The sequence below is a fragment of the Sinocyclocheilus grahami genome, unplaced genomic scaffold, assembly GCF_001515645.1.
Source record: "Sinocyclocheilus grahami isolate Dianchi unplaced genomic scaffold, SAMN03320097.WGS_v1.1 scaffold385.1, whole genome shotgun sequence".
Classification (NCBI taxonomy): Eukaryota; Metazoa; Chordata; class Actinopteri; order Cypriniformes; family Cyprinidae; genus Sinocyclocheilus; species Sinocyclocheilus grahami.
Window position 1 is genome coordinate 256,478 of NW_015505564.1, and position 24,059 is coordinate 280,536.

Consider the following 24,059-nt stretch of genomic DNA (forward strand, 5'->3'; position numbering starts at 1 on the left):
TAGCAGCGAAGGGGTGCTCTTCTTTATAAGCAGCTAAGAAGAGCAGCAAGCCCCTTACCGGAGGAGAGTAGCAGCGAAGGGGTGCTCTTCTTTATAAGCAGCTAAGAAGAGCAGCAAGCCCCTTACCGGAGGAGAGTTGCAGCAAAGGGGTGCTCTTTATAAGCAGCTAAGAAGAGCAGCAAGCCCCTTTAATGCAATACCTGAAAAAGATGCAGAAAACCCACTAGAATTGGCAGCAAACAGCGTACTGCAGCCATAGAAGCGAGCAATGAACGGATCAGATATCACATTCTACCTTGCCTAAAAGCTTCAGCATCCATTTAAAAAGACTACAACAACAGCATATAATAACTCAAATCAACTCATCAGTTTACAGGTTGTCCGTCTCCCATTGACATTTGTACTCGTGTGTTACGTGTCCTCAATCCGACAACCCGCGTGAGCATAGATAAAAATCCTCACCAATACACTAGATAGCTTTGCATCAAGCATGTTGCTTGCTTAAATCACAGCATGTTGCAGTAGTCAGAAACTTAAGGAAATAACATTCCCGATACTAGATGAGCCATAAGCAGTGCAAGCTTGACTCACGTGACCTGCCAGAACTAACGCTAAAGCTTAATTTTTCAAACATTTTTGTATTTGTGAAAAATATTAAGTAATGTGATAATATTGACATTTAGCATATAAATCCACATATTAAACAGGTTAGCACTTTTAATGTTTTGATGCAAGAATAATATACATGCACATAAATTCATAAATTATGTTTTCTTAGATTATCCGCTGACTGCGTACTAACAATAATAGAAACAATAATGTACAGTATGTGGAAAATAATGTGTTTTTTTAACCTTAAACCGCATAAACACATTTCATTACACCAAATACACAACATAATGTTCTTTTTAGCAACATCATATGACCTCTTTAAACAAAGTGAACACCCACCGAAAGCGTTACCCTGACTATCCAGCAGGGAGTGCACCATGAATGGCAAATTGCATAAACCTGTACCTTTCACCAATTGACAGTTGAAGGCCTTTATGGTTATCTGTTAGTGAGTGAAAATAATGAGAGAAAAAAAGGGTCACGTGTGTGTGTCTCTGGTTTAGCATCATTTAGGTCCTTAATGATGGCATCATCCAAAAATCCTTGTCCTTGTGGGGACATTGTTGGTCCCTATGAAGAAACAAACTTATAAATCATACAGAATAAAAATTTTCAAAATCTAAAATTGCAGAAACTTTTGTGTGAGGGGTAGGTTTAGGGTACAGGGATAGAAAATAGTTTGTACAGTATAAAAGCCATTACGTCTATGGAGTATGTCCCAATAAAACATGGAAATCCAATATTTGTGTGTACTTAGACAGTAGTATAATCCTTTTTCGGTTTTTTTTTGTTTCCTTTTATATCATTAATTATGAAGCACAATATATATATATATATATATATATATATATATATATATATATATATATATATAATGATGTAGCTACAATTGGTGGTTAGATGCATCACTGTTTTGATAATTATCTACAAAAAAAAACAAATAGTTTATAGTTTTAAAGATTTACTTGCAAAATTCCTATGAAAAGCAGGCAGTTGCTGTTTGTCTCTTTTTTGATGTAGTTATTCGAGAGCTAAATTGGAACTATATTGGAAATATTTACTTACGTATTTCGATGCCAAATGCATATCAAATCAGACAGAATATATAATAAATGCATACATGTTTATGGGAAACTTTTTGTGGAGTTGGCATGCAGATATGGACCTGCTTGTTTAGTATAACATATCTGTCATATTTTAGTAATAATAATGGATACATCTCTGCTATTATGTAAAACTTAATAAAACAGCACAGTAGCTGAATGCAGTATAGTCTCACAATAGAGAGTAATTGAATAGCAAATAGTTCACAGAGCACAGATTCCATTTTTCCATCCACGCTTGCCTCTTTTCCTCCCTCTGCATGAACAGGAAGTTGTGCACAAACATGGAGGAAATCTGGAGCCACTAGTAAAGCCTGGTGGATTCATCAAGTTCTTCATTGTCTTATGAGGCGTTTCTATCCCTTCCATGGCCACAGGGTTAAGAAACGAGATCTTTCCATGTTATTTTTAATGTGAAATTAATTCAAACAAAATCGGTCTGATTTTATAACAAATATGCAAGTCACACAACACCAAATGACCCTTCAAGACCAACAATCACATGTGTATTTGATGAGAACAGTCTTATCTAATAGAAACAATGACATGAGATTATTGGCCCAAGATCTTTAATTGTCTGATTTAGGAGGAACTGGGTTTTACAACAACAGACAGCTTTGTCTCTTGTGCATACACGCTCTTATGCATGTAAAAGACTTGCCACAACACCACAGCAAAACAATCAAACATAGCAACAACTAACTAGATAATAAAGTCAATCTTTAACATTTTATTTCCATGTTGATATGTTTCACTTTTGAGCAAGAAACGGCTGAAGCCAGTCCACCAGACACTGACTAGCTTTTTACTAGCTGCCTCGGGAGACTTGTGATATCCTTTGCTATTTACTCAGTAACAGGATGTTAACCTTTATTCTGTTGCTTTTTTGACTAGCTGCTTTATATCCACATGTGGGATCAAGGTTGAATAGTTCTCAATTAAGTTTAACAAGGTGATATCCCTGCAACCATCTCCCAACTTTATCTCTCCCTTCAAGACAACACAAATACAATATAATGGTTTGTGGATAGACACCCTGCTTTTAAACCAGTGTAAAATGGCGATAACCCAGGGTTAAGAGTGCTGTTTGTAAAATTATTCAAAATAATTAATCTAGATTTCCAATCATTGTAACATCCATTATAGCTACCACACTGTTTTGAAGGACTGTTCACATAAACTGAGGTTATAAATCTGGCTGAAAGGAAAGAAAGAACACAGCACATCTCAAAAACACCCAGGAAAATGTGCATTTAGAGGTTAGGGGTCACATCTTACAAACACTTCACCAGACAGCACTGCTCCTGAAGAGGACAGGGTGAGACAGGATCCATGAAGGAGTGGGAATTGATGATATATGATAAAGTTGAAGCAGCTCATTCGTCAAATCGACCCTCCAGGATACTCTCGAAGGAAAACGGGACAAACTTGAAGCCCTGTCCTGTGTAGAATTTGTTCTGGAACTCCACCCTAAATGGCAGGAAGGACAGGACAAAAGAATGCAATGTCAGAGCGGTGATGAGCGGGATATTTAATATTAAAAACACCTGTGGATTCCTGATGACAACAATGTACTTGCATCTTTGTTCACTTGTGGTTATTTCCTCAAATGGAAAAGTGTGTGGAAGTGAAAATCGGTTTGGGCTGTATGACCATATGAGGAATGTGTCAGCCGGTGGAGAGTCTGTTATACTGTGGCAGCTACACTCTTAAAAATAAAGGTGCTTCACAATGCCATAGAAGAGCCTTTTTGTCTAAATGGTTCCATAAAGAACCTTTCTGTTTCACAAAAGGTTCTTTGTGGCGAAAGAAGGTTCTTCAGATTACAAAAAGGTAAGAAAGAGGTGGTCCTTTAAAGAACCTTTGACTGAATGGTTCTTTGTGGAACCAAAAATGGTTCTTCTATGGCATCGCTTGAAGAACCTTTTGAAGCACCTTTATTTTTAAGAGTGTATTAGTGGGCCAAATGACACTCATGCCCTCTTACAACACACCTACACTATATGTGTATATATATTTATATACACACACACACACACACTTCTGCATTGTAAAATCATTATCAGAACAAGTTATTCTTGAGAGGCAGTGATATGGTTACCTTTCCTCTTCACATTCTTTCCCTCTGTAGCAGAAGTATGACATAATCTACACATTAAGATCTTAACAGAAAAGAGTGTCAAGGATAGAGTGATTGCAAAACAAAACAGTTTTAGAAGAGACAACTTCTATTCATTCATAGCTTTTCGCCAATATCATTTCAACGACAGTTTTTGCATGATATTGGATATGACAATTTTAATGTATTTCGTCTTAGCAGAGTAAATCTGCTGCTGTGGAGCAAATATGTCTTGCTACTGCCAACAGATACACATACACGCTGCTGTGAGCATGTAAGATATGATGTTGCTGCTGCATAAATAGGCATACATAAATACCATAGCAGATGTAGACAGGTGGAGCTGGTGGGTTTCAGAGAAACTCTGATAGCATACTCACAGATCCCCTTCTGTCAAGTCATGAGCAGTGTATGTACAAAAACACTGTTCTATGAAAAGTCTTTACTGAAAGTTTATTTTATAATATATGCAGAGTGCTGCAACTGACTGGCCATCCAGACCCTATGGATAAGTGGTTTGGAAAATAAATGGATGGAAATGTTTACTGCCTTTACAGATACATACTATGTACATGCTTATGCATGCTATACGAATGAAATGTATGTATGAAATGGTTTCCAGGGGTGCACAAACCCAAAACTGTATGAAAAAAACAAACAAACAAAAAAAACACTAGCGATAACTGGAAACTGACAGGCTACATTGCAAGCCTTAGTGCTCAATTCTCATTCTCATTTAATGCTCATATCCAATTGTTTTGTTTGTCTATTTATATAATCTTTTTAAAATGTGGCCAATATCTGTTGTAAATGTGAACTGGTCACGGTCCTGAACTGACATATATGTGCAAAAGAAAAAAGAAAAAAAAGAAAGACAGCATACTGTCATACAAAAGCAAACTGACGCCAACAATTTTGTGCACAGGCAACGAGGATGAGGATGTTTTTTCGCATTTACATTTTGAAAAAAGTTTGGCTAGTATAGAGCTGTAATATTTATGACTTCTAACACCTCACTGTCCCCCACTGACTAACTTTGCAGCTGTCTTCCATATTAACCAAGTGACCAAGGACCTATGTTATGTAAAATATTTAGATTGTGATAAATGTTGATCTAGAGTGTCACAAAAGTTGCATGAATTCCCACATATGGAAGTGGCCCAAATTAGAATCGAAAAGATCAGATTCCATGTGGTTTGTCATGAAAAAAAATATAAAAAATCTATCTGAACATGGCCTAAATGAATGGACAGCACTTGAGTCCACCAACATGTCCAGGGTGCTTAGGTGGTCAAATATTAGGTTCAATAGAAATAAGTTTTACTCAGCATAAAAAAAAATGGAAGTGGCCCAAATTAGAATCGAAAAGATCAGATTCCATGTGGTTTGTCATGAAAAAAAATATAAAAAATCTATCTGAACATGGCCTAAATGAATGGACAGCACTTGAGTCCACCAACATGTCCAGGGTGCTTAGGTGGTCAAATATTAGGTTCAATAGAAATAAGTTTTACTCAGCATAAAAAAAATTAAATTAATAATTGAAGGAGCATTGATATCAGGTGTGTTTATCAAGAGGGAAAAGATAGGACTGATTCTTCCCACTTGTAAAGTCTTGTAAAGTTTGGCTTTGTCGGGGGAACATCAAATGGAACCAGAACATGATTTTACGTTGAGCTAAAAAAGGTTTGATTGGGTGGAAAATCTGTTGGGTAGATACACAAGAGAAGGAAACATTTAAGAGTAAAGGAATGTCTCACTGCTGTGGTAAATATTTAAGTCAAGAGAGAAAAGACTCTTTCATCTTTCCGCACATAGAACAAGTAAAACCACCAAGAGTGCTGAACCTCATTTACCTCCAACATGTCTGTGTGTGCATAGGCCATGGAAGGCATTTTGAATGGGTCGAGCCAAGAATTACATCAAAATGCCATAATTAGCGCCTCTTGCTGAATGTTTTGTTCTTGCCATGACTATAGCATACAACAACTAGTATATATATATATATATATTTATACAGTAGCCAACATTTGAAGTGTATCAAAACCTTTCAGTCATGTTGTCCTAAAACTAAAATGTGTTCGTGTATATATATTTATATATACACACACACACACACACTTCTGCATTGTAAAATCATTATCAGAACAAGTTATTCTTGAGAGGCAGTGATATGGTTACCTTTCCTCTTCACATTCTTTCCCTCGGTAGCAGAAGTATGACATAATCTACACATTAAGATCTTAACAGAAAAGAGTGTCAAGGATAGAGTGATTGCAAAACAAAACAGTTTTAGAAGAGACAACTTCTATTCATTCATAGCTTTTCGCCAATATCATTTCAACGACAGTTTTTGCATGATATTGGATATGACAATTTTAATGTATTTCGTCTTAGCAGAGTAAATCTGCTGCTGTGGAGCAAATATGTCTTGCTACTGCCAACAGATACACATACACGCTGCTGTGAGCATGTAAGATATGATGTTGCTGCTGCATAAATAGGCATACATAAATACCATAGCAGATGTAGACAGGTGGAGCTGGTGGGTTTCAGAGAAACTCTGATAGCATACTGGCAAAACTAGTATACAGTGAACACCGAACCAGACTATTTAAATGCTGAGCAAACAATCTTATTAGCTGTAGAATGAACAGAGGCCATTCAGCTTGTGCTGTGTAATAAATGATGCGATTGCTAACATATTGCATAAAGAAGACCTATCAGAAGACCCATCTAGAGTTTCATGACTGAACTAGATGTATAGCTCAAATGGTATTTTTTTGGGTGTCTTTTTCAAAATGTCTTTAAAGATTAATTGTTTAAATTCATTTGTATGTGGTTACACTGGTAAATTACAGCCCTGTGTGTTGATGTGTGTGTTTATCTCACCAATGCAAGCGCAGAGCATGCAGGAATGCAGACAGTCCCTCCATGATGAGTAAGATGCACACTGTTAGCATGGCAAAGGCAGAGAAAATGATCGACAGGCCAAAGAATCCACCACCACTCCTCGAGGACAGTCCAAGATGCATCACCATTCCCCAAAGAACCTCAGACAACTCTGATATACAGACAAAGAGTGAGTTAAATTTTAATGAGCCTGTGGATGTGTTGTGAATATTTGTGTGCGTGCGTGCGTGTGTGATTGTGTGTGTGTATGAACTTACGAGCATGAGCCAAACTAAGGGCCCAGAGCCGCAGGTATGAGGCAGTGTTGGAGATGCAGCCCAGACAGTACTCTATAGTGTGAATGGCCTGATGAACAGCCACATCTCCAAAGTTAAACTACAGACAAAACAAACAAACACAAAACATACAGGAAAGGGTCAATTATGATCTTTCAATGTAGGATCCAATCCATCTTCTACTGGAAGCTTCTTAAACTGAAGCCAAGTTTTATGCAAATGTGGCTAGTAAAGTGTTATCTGATTAAGAAATGATAAACGAGCAGTAGAAAACAGCACTCTTCTATTAAGGAGCACTGGCTCTGTAATTCATCTTCACTTTCCATCATAATATTTTCATACTGTGTAAGATGTAAGATGCATGGAGTCATTAGTGTTGAGAACAATAGAGCTGTGATTGTGATGTCAGTGATCTTTTTCCTGTCTTTTAACAGTCCAGAGAGATTACAGAATAACGAGCATGTTTTTTTCATTTTCCATCTAAAGATCACAGATCCCCTTCTGTCAAGTCATGAGCAGTGTATGTACAAAAACACTGTTCTATGAAAAGTCTTTACTGAAAGTTTATTTTATAATATATGCAGAGTGCTGCAACTGACTGGCCATCCAGACCCTATGGATAAGTGGTTTGGAAAATAAATGGATGGAAATGTTTACTGCCTTTACAGATACATACTATGTACATGCTTATGCATGCTATACGAATGAAATGTATGTATGAAATGGTTTCCAGGGGTGCACAAACCCAAAACTGTATGAAAAAAACAAACAAACAAAAAAAACACTAGCGATAACTGGAAACTGACAGGCTACATTGCAAGCCTTAGTGCTCAATTCTCATTCTCATTTAATGCTCATATCCAATTGTTTTGTTTGTCTATTTATATAATCTTTTTAAAATGTGGCCAATATCTGTTGTAAATGTGAACTGGTCACGGTCCTGAACTGACATATATGTGCAAAAGAAAAAAGAAAAAAAAGAAAGACAGCATACTGTCATACAAAAGCAAACTGACGCCAACAATTTTGTGCACAGGCAACGAGGATGAGGATGTTTTTTCGCATTTACATTTTGAAAAAAGTTTGGCTAGTATAGAGCTGTAATATTTATGACTTCTAACACCTCACTGTCCCCCACTGACTAACTTTGCAGCTGTCTTCCATATTAACCAAGTGACCAAGGACCTATGTTATGTAAAATATTTAGATTGTGATAAATGTTGATCTAGAGTGTCACAAAAGTTGCATGAATTCCCACATATGGAAGTGGCCCAAATTAGAATCGAAAAGATCAGATTCCATGTGGTTTGTCATGAAAAAAAATATAAAAAATCTATCTGAACATGGCCTAAATGAATGGACAGCACTTGAGTCCACCAACATGTCCAGGGTGCTTAGGTGGTCAAATATTAGGTTCAATAGAAATAAGTTTTACTCAGCATAAAAAAAAATTAAATTAATAATTGAAGGAGCATTGATATCAGGTGTGTTTATCAAGAGGGAAAAGATAGGACTGATTCTTCCCACTTGTAAAGTCTTGTAAAGTTTGGCTTGGCAGGGGCTGGTTTCCCTTTTCCACTTGACTCTTTTGTTAAGAGTGCCGAATGGTTCAGAAGCCATCATGGAAACCCTGACGTAACACACTCATTGTTCTACAGCAGAGGTGTGTTACCAGGATATAATAGGAACCAGAAAGCCAAGGTTATTGAGTGACATAGTGCATAGATTACACTAGTGTGCATTAACTCAATAACACAATATCAAGGATATTACATAAATCTAACAATCATGTATAGAAATAAGAAACTGCAGTGTGTCACGAATGACCTTTTCATCAACCTACATGTACATTCAAAACAATTTAACAATGTTTTCATTGTTTGATTGCACTGAATATTTTGAGAAAATTATTAAATTACTTATTTTGAGTATATTTTATATTTACATACATCATCTATTTATAAGCTGTTCATTTAAATAAAATACAGTTGAATAAAATATTTATTATGAATTCTTTCCATGAAGAATTTATAAAAAAAGATTATGTAAATGCAAAAGTAACAGAACAATACAGAAAATTATCTTACCGGTTCTTCCTCTGCATGCTTGAAAAGTAGAGAACAGTGTTTTAGATAAATCAGAGAGAACAGTATTAATGTTTCTAATTCATGTGAAATTAATTGCATTAAATGTTAATGCATACCAATGAGAATAATAAGTAAAGCAGGTCAAAGGTTACAGATCAGACAAAGAAAGCAATCTGTTAGGAAACCCATTCTTTAGCAAGTGTGTAATGTGTGTAGTATTCTCTTTAACTCTGGCACACGTGCACCAAGCACTGATAGACTACTATTATTCAATATTCTGATATGTGCATGCTGGATCCTGTCCTTATGTTTGCACTTTACACTCATACTAAATTTTTCCATCTCAGTAGATGAGGATCTATGCAATCCTCTTTCACCACGAACAATTAATGCCATGTGTGAGTAATACCACAGACCTTCACCTCAGTCATAACTCATCATGCTACTCATAATAATAAATTACAGAAAGATTCAATTCGGATGGCCATAAATAATCACTGTTTCAAAACAAGTTTCAAAACTTCAGTGCATTCCAAAATCATTGAATCATCATATTGCTAACTTTCTGTTTCCATTGTGTTTTAAACAGACCACACATCAATAATAGTGATGACGCTAACATTTAATAATAAATAAAAATTAAAGCTGCAAGCAGCATTTATTGGGGTTCAAGCGTATTAAGACCTTTATGCCATCTATGGTGCTTTTACACATGTGTACCATGTTGGATGAAAATATCTCATTGCAATCAAGAGATATAACTATTTTAGTAAAAGGCAACTGCTATTTCAAACGTTTTGGCATTCTGTTGCGAACCTGAATCACCAATCGAAATTATTTTGATAACTTTTTTGCCATGAGTGTTTATAGATGATGCATGCCAAGTTTTGAACAAATTGCACAAATGGCATATGAGGAGTTCGAAAAAGTAGATTTTTCAAATAATCGCAAATGTTTAACGAACAATTTGATTGACAGCAGTGGTTCTTGAGGCAAAGTTGTTCAGAATGAGGAGATTCAACATATGATATGAATATTGTGTATGTGTGATACGTTGCGTGATTTATAGGGTCTAAAACACAATTGCGCCACCCAGTGGCCATTTTCTTTCAAACTTCGCACAGACCTCTAGGGCCATGAGTCAAATAGGTCCACCGAGTTTCGTCCCCATCGGCCTGCGTTAACCTGTACTAACAGATGCTCAAAATTTACAGGCCGATGGCAGCCATGTTTTCTTTCGCGATACACGAATGTCATCATAAATCATTAAGGCAACTTGGACAAAGACAGTGCATGCAAATTTTCAAGTCATTTGGACTAACAGTTGCATAGTTATAGCTGCTTTTGTATTTTTTTTCGTAATATAGCACCACCAAGTGGTAAATCTCCACAACTTTTTTGTATGACCACAGAATGAACTCGTACATGAGTATGACAAGTTTGGTGAAAATATCTAATTTCGTTCAAGAGTTATAACCATTTAAGTGAAAGTGGCCCTGCCTACTTCGAACCTTTTGGCGTCCCGTCATGAGAGTGAATCACCGATAAAAATTATTTTGACCAGGAAGGTCTCTAGATGATGTATAGCATGTTTCGAGTGAATCAGACAAGAGGAGTTCGAAAAAGTAGATTTTTCAGAAAATTCAAAATGGCAGAAAAAATTTAATGGCGGAAATGAGATATACAGTACGTTTTGTTCGTCTTGAATTCCAATGATAAAAGTCAAACGGTCTAGGAGTTATGAGCAGTTTCGCATTATTGGTCGCTGTAGCGCCCCCTATTGGCCAATCGGGGTCATAACCTTGTCAGGCTCTCCCCTAAATTGAGACCCACCATCTGGCCTGGTTTCAAGTCTCTAGGCCTTATGGTTTGGTATGCACAATCAGTTTTTATAATAATACTACCATACACAATCATAATAATAATAAAAATCCCAACAATTACAATAGGGTTTCAGCGCTACGTGCTTGAACCCCTAATTACATAAATGTGTTGCTTGTTCAAATTGTCAAGATGCGTGCTCACAAAAACATCTAATAGGTTGAAGTCACACCAACTTTTGCTATTTAGTTTAATTTTTATTAAGCATTATACTATAAGTATTTAAGTATATTTAAGTAATACATTTATATAAGCATTAAGATTTGTTTGCATTGTGACATTATTTTTATAACAATAAAGCACATTTCTTATTGCAGCTGTAATGGATCTGGTTTTATTTTTATCAATGATGATTCCCATGACTGTAATGTATTTTTACTACATTACAGTAAAACAATGTAATACAATAAACTTTATTTGAATCAGGTATTACAACAAATGCTACAATAAAATATAAACACTTCCCAATTAAAATATGTTTTAGCATTAGAGTAATTAGAACTTAAGAGTAAAATACTTAATAAAAAACAATCTTAATGGTCTTAAAAACATGCTTAATTTTCTTCATGCAAAATATAACTATGTATTTTTTTATTGATTCTGGTGTAAAATATTATTTGGAAATATTCATGACAGGTTTCATGAGATTCACCCTATCTAAAATATTATGCTACCAAGAAAGCAGCTTTTAATTCATTCAAGTGTATTTTTTCAATCTGCTCAGCACATGATGGAACAGAGGGTTCAGGGCAATGTCAAAAGTTAAGACAGAGGATGAAAATATTTTGCACATTCCAGTGGTGGGTATGTTTGGAGCGGGTGAGTCAGACTGCTCACAGAGACTCAGTGAGAAGTTACTCCTCTGTTTACATTTCTCAAATTACTGTAGGATAACAATCCTTTAATCAGTCTCTCTTCTGTCTAAGCAGATACACTTAAAACATTGGTAGTATATAAACCACGGTTTCTTTACCACAAACTACAACATCTCACAAGAAAACATCACTCTAACAATGTATTTCTGTGTGCCATCAAAATGTTTCTAAGCTGTTGTGATTAGGTTGTATTTTTATGTGTGTGAGAAATATGCACCAATAAATATCAGAAAAAAACTTTATTAGAGTGATGTTCCCAATTCAAATAATTCCATACTTGACGTACCACTGGCTGACAGCACAGACTCCACCCACCTCATCTCCTTCCTCTGAGTGCTGCGAGAGCTGGTCGTGGTCAATGATCTCCGCCTCGTCCTCTGTAGGCCCGTTTCCGACCCGGACGCCACCGAACTTCTGCGTGCCCTGTTGGGTGAGTCCGGTGGGTGAGCCTGTCTGCTCTAAAGTTTCTAGATTCTCTGCAGGTCTTGCCTCCCTCATCTGGGACTAAATACAAACAAGGTCTGTGTGGCTATCAGCATGCCATGGGCCGTCTGAGTGTATGCTGTGTTTGGTACAGCTGTTTGGGGCACCTACCAAACACAATGGAGCCACACCTTTCAATCGCAATGCAGCTGGGCCTGTTTCAGAAATGAACTTAAGGGAAAATTTGTGTCCTCTGACACTGATTTTCAAGGGTATTTTTATTAGTGCACTTTCGCAGACTTCTTAGTGCATTACCACCACCTATCTCTCAAATGGACCATTGACACTCCCAATTGAGATTGTAGATAGAGTGTCAATGGTCCATTTGAGAGATAGGTGGCAGTAATGCACTTATAAGTATGCGATCCGCCGTAAAGCAAGAAGACGCCTCACGCACAGGCTGAAGAAGAAGACGCGATCCCGCACAGGACAGTCCAGACATTGTGGCGAAAATCAGAGGTAAAAAAACTATATAAATACTGTTCAGTTTCTTGCACAGACCGATCGTTTTGTGTCTTTTCACATCAGTGTATCATCACGAGCCGCAGGGTTTAATTTGGTTTTGTTTGTGTATGTTTTATGACTCTCAAAGCCGTGATTCCCATCCACTGACATTATAGGACTGACAGACTGCAACGGTTTGGTTTGACTTAAAAATCTCAGTTTGTGTTCTACTGAAGAAACAAAGTCACCTACATCTTGGATGCCCTGGGGGTAAGCAGATAAACATCACATTTTCATTTTTGGGTGAACTATCCCTTTAAGTACACTTTTACTGTATATCAAAAGTTAAAGGGATAGCTCACCTAAAATTCTTTTTTTTTTCTTTCAGCTGTTCGAACTCTGACTCATTCTGACGGCACCCATTCACTGAAGAGGATCCGTTGGTGAGCAAGTGATGTAATGCTCAATTTCTCTAAAACTGTTCATATGAAGGAATAGACTCATCTACAACTTGGCTGGCCTGAGAATTAGTATTTTTTCAAATCGTTTTTTGGGTGAATTATTCCTTTAAAGGTTAAAAAAAAAAACATTAATAGTCTCTGGGGCATTTTTGCCACTTTCAAGATGGATTTACAAAATGTAAAATCCATCCTGCTGAATCTGACAGATTTTTCCTGATTTCAACAAGAACTGATACTAGTTCCACATTATGATGAACTTCAGCCTTATTAGCTATATCACTAAAAAAACTGTAGAGATGCCCCTGTGCATTATGGTAAAAAAATCTTTGTTCCCCAGAGTGTCTTTCCACTCTAATCTTAAAATGATTAGTATTTTTCTCAACAACAAAAAAATATCATCATCATCAATCATCAAGTATTTCACAATTTTGAGAACATCAGTACTTTCTATTGATTAAAACTGTCATGTGAATTGAACACAAGTAATTTATTACCTATTATCTTTTATCTAACTATTCTAAACAATCTTAAACCTGCTGTAAAGCCTTGCAGCATGGTAGGTGCCCCATTGGGCCAAATTAGAGTTGCCTCCTCCTTCACAATCTCATGTGAGCCTACCTAAACAGATGAAAAATCATGCACACTTCTACTCTATCAAACAGACATATATACACACAAGATATACATTTATGAAGAAATTCAGTGAAGGTGTTATACTTGGCTTTGTCCCATGGCATGCTGTTAAAAACATCTGAGGAAACACAATGTTCACAGTCTATAACTCCAAACCCCAATATCAGAAGACTGTTTGTTTGTCATATCTACTAATATTTATGTAGTCTGCGTTTATCATGGACAATGAAACAAAAACACTTTCAACATTCCACTTCAGTATCACGCTCTCTAAATGAATGACATAAAATGAAAGAGAAAGATTAAGTTTGGCTGATTTTGATTAGAGTAAATAAACATACCAGGTGCTTCTTCCACAGGTGCTGACGGCGCAGGACCATAGTCTTCACCACCAGCATACAGGGCACACACGCCAGAGCTATCACCACCAACAGAGACTGAATCCCCACCTATGCACACATAGAAAGAGATCCGACCAAAATTCTATCTGATTTTAATCAGACTTCCATCCACCTACAACTATTTTTTTTTCTGTAAATGTGTGGTACCTGTCCTCTGTACAAGGGTTTGTTGGTAGGATCATTGTAGTTGAAAAGACACATATTGATGAAGGCGATCAGAAGACTGGGAGCATCTTTAGATGTCGCTGCATCGTAAGCCGTCCACTTGTAGAAGATGAGCAGGATCAGATAACCAAACAGACTGCTCATGAACACAATCTCAGGAATGAAACCCAGGAAAATGTTCAGAGGTTTCTTGAAGTACCTGTGAGACACATGAAAAAATCTGTAGTTAGAACAATACATGAAATGACGATTCCCTGTCATTAATTCGTACACTAGCTACTTCACACGCACAAATTTGAACACACGCTTACAGGTGATTGAAGAGGGACAGCGTGATTCCAAACAGCATGTGAATGACACCCAGGACTACAGACATCTTCATCTTGAACGAGTTCAGGAATGTCAGCTTATTTGTGGCAATATTCCAAATCTAAAAGAGAAGTATTAGTAGAACAGCATCTTATAACAGCATCTCTGTAGATTTGTTATCATTTGAACTGAAGAACTGTATTTTGGTCGTTTATAATACTACACATAACTATGTAAAAGTACAGAGGAAGAGGTGGTCTCATTTGTGCTTTTTGGTAATTATTGGTCTTTGCACATATGCAATACAGCATAAAAAAAATGTTGTCTGACAAGGTGTTTTTTTCTCTCAACTTTTACAAAAATGTCTGAAGACATATTCTGTCCCATTCTGTCTACACTCAAAGACCAGATTCTATGTAAAAGGCCTCTAATCCTCTCTTTCCTTTAGTGAAAAAGAAGTACATTTTAGCATATTTTTGAAAAAAGATGACTAATTACAGAAATAATGTAATAGATATACTTAAGTGAAAACTGTATGTAATGCTTTTGGACACTTAATTGCATGTTGTTGAAATAAAATGAAAACGTGAATTTATATTAAATACAACTATGTGTGTAATTTCTTAATTATATTTGCCTTTGAGATATGGTTAAACTGTACTGACAAATGTAAACAATAATTTATTTTAAATTAAACTATATATAATATGTAATTTCTATTTCTATAAATATATTTATAATTACATGTTTGTAATTATGATGTTGCAATTTAGTAATCATTTTAAAAGTAATGTTGGCTATCACAATACAGTTCAAATGATAAATAAGTACTTAACATATGTTATGTACAGTACTGTACAATACTGTTAATTGTGCTTATTTAAAGCACTACAAAAGATTATGAACATCACATTCTGTTTCAAGCACCTTATTTGTGTACACTTATGCTGAATTTTGTCAACATACAATGTGGGCACCGCAGTAAAAATGCATGATGTAAAAATGTGTCTGAGGTGTGAATTAATTTATTTGTCTAAGCTGTCTCTGCATGTCTTTGTGTATACTGCATGAATGAGTTTTGTGATACATACGGGGTCGATGCCCAGGGGATAGGGGCCACCAAACACGCCAGGAACAGCGGGGTCTAACTGAAGAACTGAGTTACCATCCAGAGTCTCAAACCTACAAATACATAGGATAGAAATAGCAGAATATCACATTCGTTAAAAAGTGAATGTTAGTCAGGATATAATAATTGCTTTTCAGCAGCACAAATGAGATGAGACGCTGTATTTTACATGTTGGTTTAATGTTTTGCTTTTTGTTATTTTCATTATAAATTCATTTGACAATCAAAGTAAGATTGTATGATTGCCGATGTTGTTTGATTATATTCTAACTGTTTTACTGATGTAATTTTGTGAACTTACGTCCAGTTTCCCTTAGGGAAAAACATGGGCCGCACACTCCAGCTTGAGCCGAACATGTTGAGGGATTTGGAGAAGCAGTCATTGTAGATCAATCCGGTGTAGACTGAGAATATCCCCATCAAAAGAATGATGTAGCGTCCCGCAAAAATCATGCTAAACATCTACACACAAGAGGGGAGAGAAAATAAAAATTAAGGTTAGACATTTATGACTTTTACATTTATGAACAATCCTCAAATAACATCATAAAAATTCATACCAATTTTGCACCTCTGAATTTGACTTCTATGATATCTTGTTATATTATGTAATTGTATGTTAAAGACTTCATGTATTGGTTTGGCTGCCTTAAATGTCCTTTTTTTTTTTAAAGTAGTCAACTGTCTGTATTATAAATGTGAATGTACAAATGTAAATTTTTTATATTTTCTAAAGGTTCATTTTTAACATTTAGAAGTACACTAAAACCACCAAATTTTATATTTCTTAAATGTAATAATTATTGATCAGCTGAGACCTCATTGTCACTCTTCTGCGCGAGCAGGCGGCTCTCTCTGATGACCAGATAAAGTGCCGCACATGTCATCAGCACTCCATGACCCATGTCCCCAAACATGACAGCAAACAGGAACGGGAATGTAATGATTGTGTATGGCGCTGCAAGAAACAAAACAGAAAAATCCAATCATATGTCATGTGCCGTCATGTGTTAAAAAAACAAAGTTATAATTTATTACCTGAGAAAAAGTGGACTGCACATTGTTAAACCAAAAAGTAGGGTTGTTTTCAAAATCTTATAAAGATGTTTTTGTTATATTTTCTGTATTGGTACCTGGATTGATCTCTCTGTATGTTCCAATACCGTAAGCATCCACAATGTTCTGGAAACCCGAGGTGAACTTGTTGGTCTTGTTGTAAGTAGGTGGAGTCTGTTTGGTCTGCATTCGGTTCAAGATGGAGGGAACTGTGGAGCCACTCCGTTCCTACATTAAAACAAAAAACTTGATTAAATTGTCATTATTACCATTGTAGTATTATTACATTTACAGTGTGGTAATACTTTATTTTGACAGTCCCCTTTAGACATGCTACTAACATTCTGAAACTTCTCATACACTGTCTTCTTAATATCTGCTTTGATGGTCCCCTAACAGACATTCTACTGACTATAAGTAACTTAGCAAGTACTTGTCAACTTACTCTATTAACCCAAACAGTCTACTAATACTCTAAGTCAGGGATCCTCAAATCTGGCCCACGAGATCCACTCTCCTGCAGAGTTTAGCTCTAACCCTAATCAAACACACCTGAGCATGCTAATCAATGTCTTCAGGATCATTAGAAAATCACAGGTAGGTGAGTTTGATCAGGGTTGGAGCTAAACTCTGCAGCGCATTAGCCCTCCAGGGCAAGATTTGAGGAACCCTGCTCTAAGTAGTTGACATGTAATTGCAGAGTTTCTAAAATAAAGTGTAACCTTTAAAGTACACTGCCAATCACATATACTCATTTTAGCAATATTTCCACAAATATAGTAAAGTCACGTAAATCCACATTATATCCACACAATAGTAAAATCACATAATCTATAAAATAACACAAATTGAAATACAATCAACTTCAGGAGGTGCATCCTGGTATGGTTTTAAAACAGTGTTGAAGTAGTTCACATGTATGTTGGAGGCTTTTCCTTCCCTATCTGCTCCAATCCATTTATTGTTACATGTAATTGCAATTTAAGCATAGTCAAAATGATAATAAATAAAAGCACAATTTAAATAGTCTACAAAACTAATTTTAATAATTTTAGCATATAAGCATGAGTTTTTAATATCATGACAAGTGAATTGTAAATTGTTTCATTGCTTTCATTTGTGTATTGAATCGCTGAAATTACATCTCAGTGGCTGAAATCATTTATAATGAATATCGATTAGTATTACTCACTGTTCCCCTCCGCAAAGCGAATTGAATAGAATCAAGGTCAGAAACGGGGCACCAGACCTCAGCGATCAAACATTTCTGTGTAACGTCGATGTTACAGAGGTTCAGAGTGTGATAAATGGCCTTCATCTTCCTCACTTTGATGAACCACACACGTATGGTTTTCGCAGCAGCCTGTAAAACCCTCTGCCGGTGGTCTTCTGTTTGATTCAGTACCTATATGTTTGAAAACATTTGAAATACGTTAGGGCATTTTATGCTATTTTTGGTTTTATGAGGTCAAGTTCAAATAGAGTTTAAATGCAATCAACAATATTAAGTTGAGAAAAAGAAAAGCACAGATGGGAGAAAAATCTGACTGTAAGACTTTTTTTGGGACAGCATACCATCTGGAGGTCATCAATGCGGGTGTTGACACCTGATGCCATTTCCTTCCTCTCCTGAGGGGTCTCAGGGCACGGGTACAGAGATGCACGGAACCTGGAGATGAAGTTTAAAATCTGTGATTAGCATTGGATGAAATTATGTGAATAATTAAAGATCATAAAAGACCATGCTGCACCCTTCACAGATCTTCTTCACTCTGTTCTTCAGCTGGTCTCCTTGGAAGAAGATGATAAACACAGATTTGTGCACCTGGTCTCCCTGTGATGAACAAAGACCCATAACTTCAGATCAATATTTTATCACGCTGACGCTGGAATATAAAATGTCAAATGCAAACATCTTAACTGACTTGAATACGAATTTTGAATAAGAATAGACACTAACGGTTGTGGGGTCCTCAAGAGGGTCCTCAATCTCTGTCTGACGTAAAAAGACATTTCCACGGCAGACTCTCCACAGCATCCTTTCAAACGTGGGGATTCTCTCCCGGTTTATAACCCCAGCCACAAACCTACAGGGAGTACACAGAGGTTTTATGTTACAATTTTTTACAGCGTACATACTGTCTTTGTGTGAGATAAAGGTTTTGATAAACAGGACTTTAATAAATCCTAAACACACAATCATAAACCATTTTATTATATGTTCTAAATATCTTCCACATTATGAAAGTCACTTCTTATAAGATCTATAGTGACTAAACTCTTAAACAGTGAGGGAAAACAGTGAACAGAAATAAACATATCTCACTCAAAAACTCTCAAATTCCATATTAATAGTAAAAGATATAGAAAAACAATAAATGTTATTAATATAATAATCTGTTAATTACTAATCTGCCTAAAAGTGTTCTCATCTGCCTTTACCATACGTGCTGTTTAGCAGCATGTGACATGAATGGAATTGGCTTTTCAGTTCAAATAATTGTGGTACTTTTATTTTATATTAATTAAATAATTTATGTTTTTTATATTTTAGTTACATTTTACATTACCTTTTCAATTTGATTCTTTGATCTTAATTTTATTACTGACCATTATATTAGAATAGTTATATACAGCTATATATAATAATATATATATCAGCTACATATACAGTATATATCAGCATCTTAGAGCTCACCCCAGTCGCAGTGGGGCACCTCGACCAGCCTCACTGGGGTCCAGCAGAGATGATGATTCTTCCAAAAGATTTGGATCCTCCATCTAAAGGGTAAGGGTCAAAGGTAATTTCTATGTAACATCTCATTGTGAATGGATAAAGTGGCTTTTAAAGATTGTTCCCCTGTAGTGGACATCATGGATCAAAGGGTTAAATAACTAACACCTGAAATGTCTCTGTGATTTTTGTCAATTTTTTTCTTCTCACACTCTAAGAAGTTTGTGATCATATTGTGCGAGAACAGTCAGACCTCATCAAAGAACTGCTGGGTTCGTCTGAGGATATGCTTGAGTTCTGTCAGCTCTAGAAAGTTCTTCTTCAGGGCCTCTTGATTAGTGTTGATTTCCTTCAGCTCATTCTCCAGCTTCTCAAAGGTTGCCTAGTGATCAATAATATAAACAGAAATTAAGGATATTATAAACTAACAATACAAATGTCAAAATATTCCCAAAGGTTTCCATAACCAGGTATAGAAAAGTCTGACACCTTGCCACTGATTGAACATATGAGATGGAAGAAAGGGTTTGGTAAGAGCTTAAAAGGTGCTTTTTTGTTCAATTGTTTAAATATTTCTGAAAAGTCTACCATCAAACTGATGGAAACAGACTGTTTTGGCCCCACCAGAGCTGCATGAAGATTCTTTAAAATTTCGCCTTTTGTGTTCCACAAAAAATAACAGCATATGGGTTTGGAACCATATGAGGGTGAGTGAATGACAGCATTTTTATTCAGACAGAATGATTCCATTAAGGTCATGAGAGGGTAAAATTACCTCAAGGTCAATCATGTCTCGTGGGAATGGGACTTCGGGATTCTCACCAGTGTCCATTGTTGGAATGTTGGCTTTCTTAATTTCCTTCTCTACGAACCCTGCAGAACATGACACCAGCACCAAATTACTAATGATATTCAATAATTTTGATTATTTCTCACAGAGAAGGGTGAGTTTTTGTTAGGGCTGGGGGATATAGTTAAAAAATGTATCGATGATATAATGTTTCATATCATTCGGTATCGATAATTATTTACATTTTTTATAACCTTTTTTAAAACAAAGAGCAATAGAATTTTTTTTTTACATTTAACCACTGTATTTTTAAATTAACTCAATTTATTGAGACAAACAACAGTTTTTTGTTTGTTTTAACAGTCAAACATAAAATAAAAATTAAACAAATATCTAATTTTTTATGTTTTATATGCTGATTAAATAGGTTAAACTTTTGGCTTGTTTCTCGAGGCCACAGGAGGGCGCAATGAGCAAAATAATGCAGCACAACGCAAGGAAATAACTGTCTATAAAAAAACGTGCATTACATCTAAATTAACTCATATAAATCACATATAATTTCGTAAATTGCATAAACAATTATGAACAAAACAGCATCACGTATTTATGCATTGCTTAATACAAAGAGCCGAATCGCCCATCACACAGATTGCATTTAAAAACATATGAGACGCAGTGAAAAGGAATAAACCTCCACAAATTCGTGACGTGTTTTCTAAAAGTTTCAACTGTTTTAACTTTGCATGGCTTTCTATACATCTCTTGTGTGACGCGAGTGCAGCATATTTGTCCGTCTAGAAAATGCGCTGAATATGCGTTCTGCGTGAATGGCTTGGTTTCAGTTTTAACTTAATCAAGATCTTCTCCGCATTGAGCCACTATATTTCTCTAATATTTTGAATGAATAACGCAGCAGCGGCGCGTCTCGTGGGCTAGACTAACAAAACATTAAACTACAACGTCACTTACATCATCATCACCGCATCTCGCGAGCCTGACGCACTCCTAACATTCGATTGTACTATTTTTGCATTCAAATGCAAATGTTTATTTTAAATTTAACTAATATTCATTTTTTTAATTCACAATCTCCTCATCACAGGCAGGTACAGCACTCATGTTTGTGTGTGCTGTCTGCGTCACTCATAGCACGTGCCTATATCGTGCACTATATCGAAATGTTTTTATATCGTTATCGAAGAAGGTGTACCGTCGAAAAATATCGATACCGTTTTATCGCCCAGGCCTAGTTTTTGAATTCTGGCTTAAAAAAATATGGGCGGTCATCTTGGATGCCAACATTTTATTGTGAACCCCTTCACCACCACAGAAATGATAAATGTAAAAAACAGGGTACAACAATGCTATGTTATTTGATCCAAAACAGAAAAATACAGTAATATTGTTTTATTTTTTTTTCAATTTAAAATAACTCTTTTCTATTTGAATATATTTTAAAAGGTAATTTATTCTTGTGATGCAAAGCTGAATTTTCGGCATTAAAATCTGGCCTTCAGTGTTTTTTCAAATATTGTAGATTTATGTGGCAAATGATTGCTAAAATATATTTTGAGACAAACGTCTATTAATTTTCAGGTTTGTTCAACATAATTAAATTAACAGTTTTCCTTGATGCGTGTCTTTAGCCCCATAAATGAAACTGCATAGCCTTAGTTATTTATGACATTACATGTACGTTTTTTCTTACTTACGTCCTATTTTGGTATTTAACCTAAAGGTTCTGAAGGTGATGGTTTGGAATAGTACACATAATAATGTGTTCTTTCTAGCTAACAGATATCACATGACTTTTTCCACCATTTTTACCCAATCAGCGAACTAGCTGCAGCTGTCAGTCATTCTGAGGTGTCAGGACTGTCACTGGTCTTGCTGAATTTGTTTGTGCATGTATTGATCCACTCACTGAGCTTCCTGTCCATCTCCTCACAACGTCTCACTTCATTCACAAACTTCCTCTGGAACACGTTCACATCAGGGTTGAGCTGAAAGAAAGAGGTTATCTCATTAACTCTCAGCATATGATAGAGGAGAGAGCGGGAAGAGAGAGAAAGCAAGCTGTATCTACTCACATCTCTGAACTGCACCATTCCCAGCTCTCCCAGTTCACTGACGCAGCAGTAGGCCGCTTCAGACTGGAGGAAGAGCTGGGCCAGAGTCATCTCCTCACTGCGAAACAACTCCCCCATGATGCTGCAGGCCACAGGAACTCACCCACGGCTCAGAAATCAATCCCACTGGATGCTACTGGTCAGTCTGGAGGAAAGACAGATAGATAGATACATTATTTACATCAGTCCCATTATAACACATTTATGGGTAATACTTCAAATGTATTATTATAAACATCAGCAGTTAAAAAGTGTAAAAGTAAAGTGTTATATATAATTTGTCTAATTTATTTAATATATAATTTATATATTATAGAAACCGGTTTCATCTCCTAATGTGAGAGTCTCTGAGTCTGAGCTGGGCTCAGCATCACTCGCATCCCAAAGAGCCGATTGGCTGAAAGCTCAGCATCCCTGTGTCTCTAAGAGCTGATTGGCCAAGAAGCTCAACAACCCTCGCATCACTGAGAGCTGATTGGCTGATGGCTCAACATCTCACATCTCTGCTGCACTGCCCTTCAGCTCTGAAGGGCGCCATTACGCGCTCTTCTCTCTATCTACCCCGTGCCAACAATAATTCTATCAGAGTATTGTCACATTATTTAATATACTAACAAATTGAAGCAAAAACCGAAACATCTAACACACGAATATTTATTTGTAAGATGTTCATTTTTGTTTAATAAGGCTACAGCGAAGCATTCTGGCATAATCCTAATAGTGAATATAATTAGACCACTTAAGAGTCCTCGAGCTTAGGTAGTTTTTAGGTAGTATTTTGAACGAAATGAGATAAATTAATTCATGATTGAATAAATGAATATATGAATGAAACAGTAAGTAAATATGCTCGACTGAATAACACAGATTTCCAATTTACTAATCATTAAAATGCTGTCAACTGTTTATTCTTCCACGCTAATATAACATAATATTGAAGTCACATTAAGAGTAAACATAAATATATGATCAACTCTAATGGCTGACCGAATGGAGAGCCTAACGTTAGCGTTACATCCATATTCAAGCATCACCACCTCATTCAAGCGACCACAATAAAATGATTCATCCACTCATTTATAACGTCGTGTATACATATATAGTGTCAGAGTTAAACGTGTGGATAAAAAGAAAAACGGATATGTAAAAGATAAATGTTCTTACCGTCCTTGACGTCTTCAGTAAGAGATCTGTTCTCGTCCGCGAGGATGAGCAGACCTGCTCCGTGACGTCACGCCTGCTGCTGCTACAGGGTCACGTGATTTTTTTCGCCGTTGCCAAATGCCACTGGATTTTTTTTTAGGCATTTTAGCGTTATGGTTATGTATTGTATATATGTATTGTTTTTTGGTTGTTGTTTTTTTAACTATAAACAATGTTTATGTATGGTTTAGACTTATTATAGACCTATTAGTCTATTATTTATTTATTATTTGTTTGTTTGCTCTTAAAAAGTG

The 24,059-nt window shown here is 36.1% G+C and overlaps 1 protein-coding gene across 2 annotated transcripts; it reads right to left on the reverse strand.

The window, feature by feature from the left end:
• Positions 1-1,537: 1,537 nt before the first annotated feature.
• Positions 1,538-23,845, reverse strand: atp6v0a1b (ATPase H+ transporting V0 subunit a1b). 2 transcript variants are annotated; one of them, XM_016231229.1, is made up of 22 exons: positions 23,767-23,845; positions 22,564-22,747; positions 22,398-22,476; positions 20,456-20,553; positions 19,934-20,062; positions 19,645-19,727; positions 18,907-19,033; positions 18,698-18,780; positions 18,522-18,615; positions 18,139-18,351; positions 17,024-17,174; positions 16,709-16,848; positions 16,192-16,352; positions 15,853-15,943; positions 14,764-14,882; positions 14,435-14,651; positions 14,228-14,335; positions 12,181-12,369; positions 9,110-9,127; positions 7,005-7,122; positions 6,727-6,898; positions 1,538-3,185 (listed from the first exon to the last, which is right to left on the reverse strand). In XM_016231229.1, exons 2-22 carry the CDS (start codon positions 22,678-22,680, stop codon positions 3,092-3,094), a joined length of 2,601 nt encoding a protein of 866 aa, XP_016086715.1. In that variant the 5' UTR covers positions 22,681-22,747; positions 23,767-23,845; the 3' UTR covers positions 1,538-3,091. The 2 variants fall into 2 exon arrangements, with proteins under 2 accessions (XP_016086715.1, XP_016086716.1); XM_016231230.1 differs by having other exon boundaries at positions 1,540-3,185; positions 12,181-12,288.
• Between the last annotated feature and the right edge of the window lie 214 nt (positions 23,846-24,059).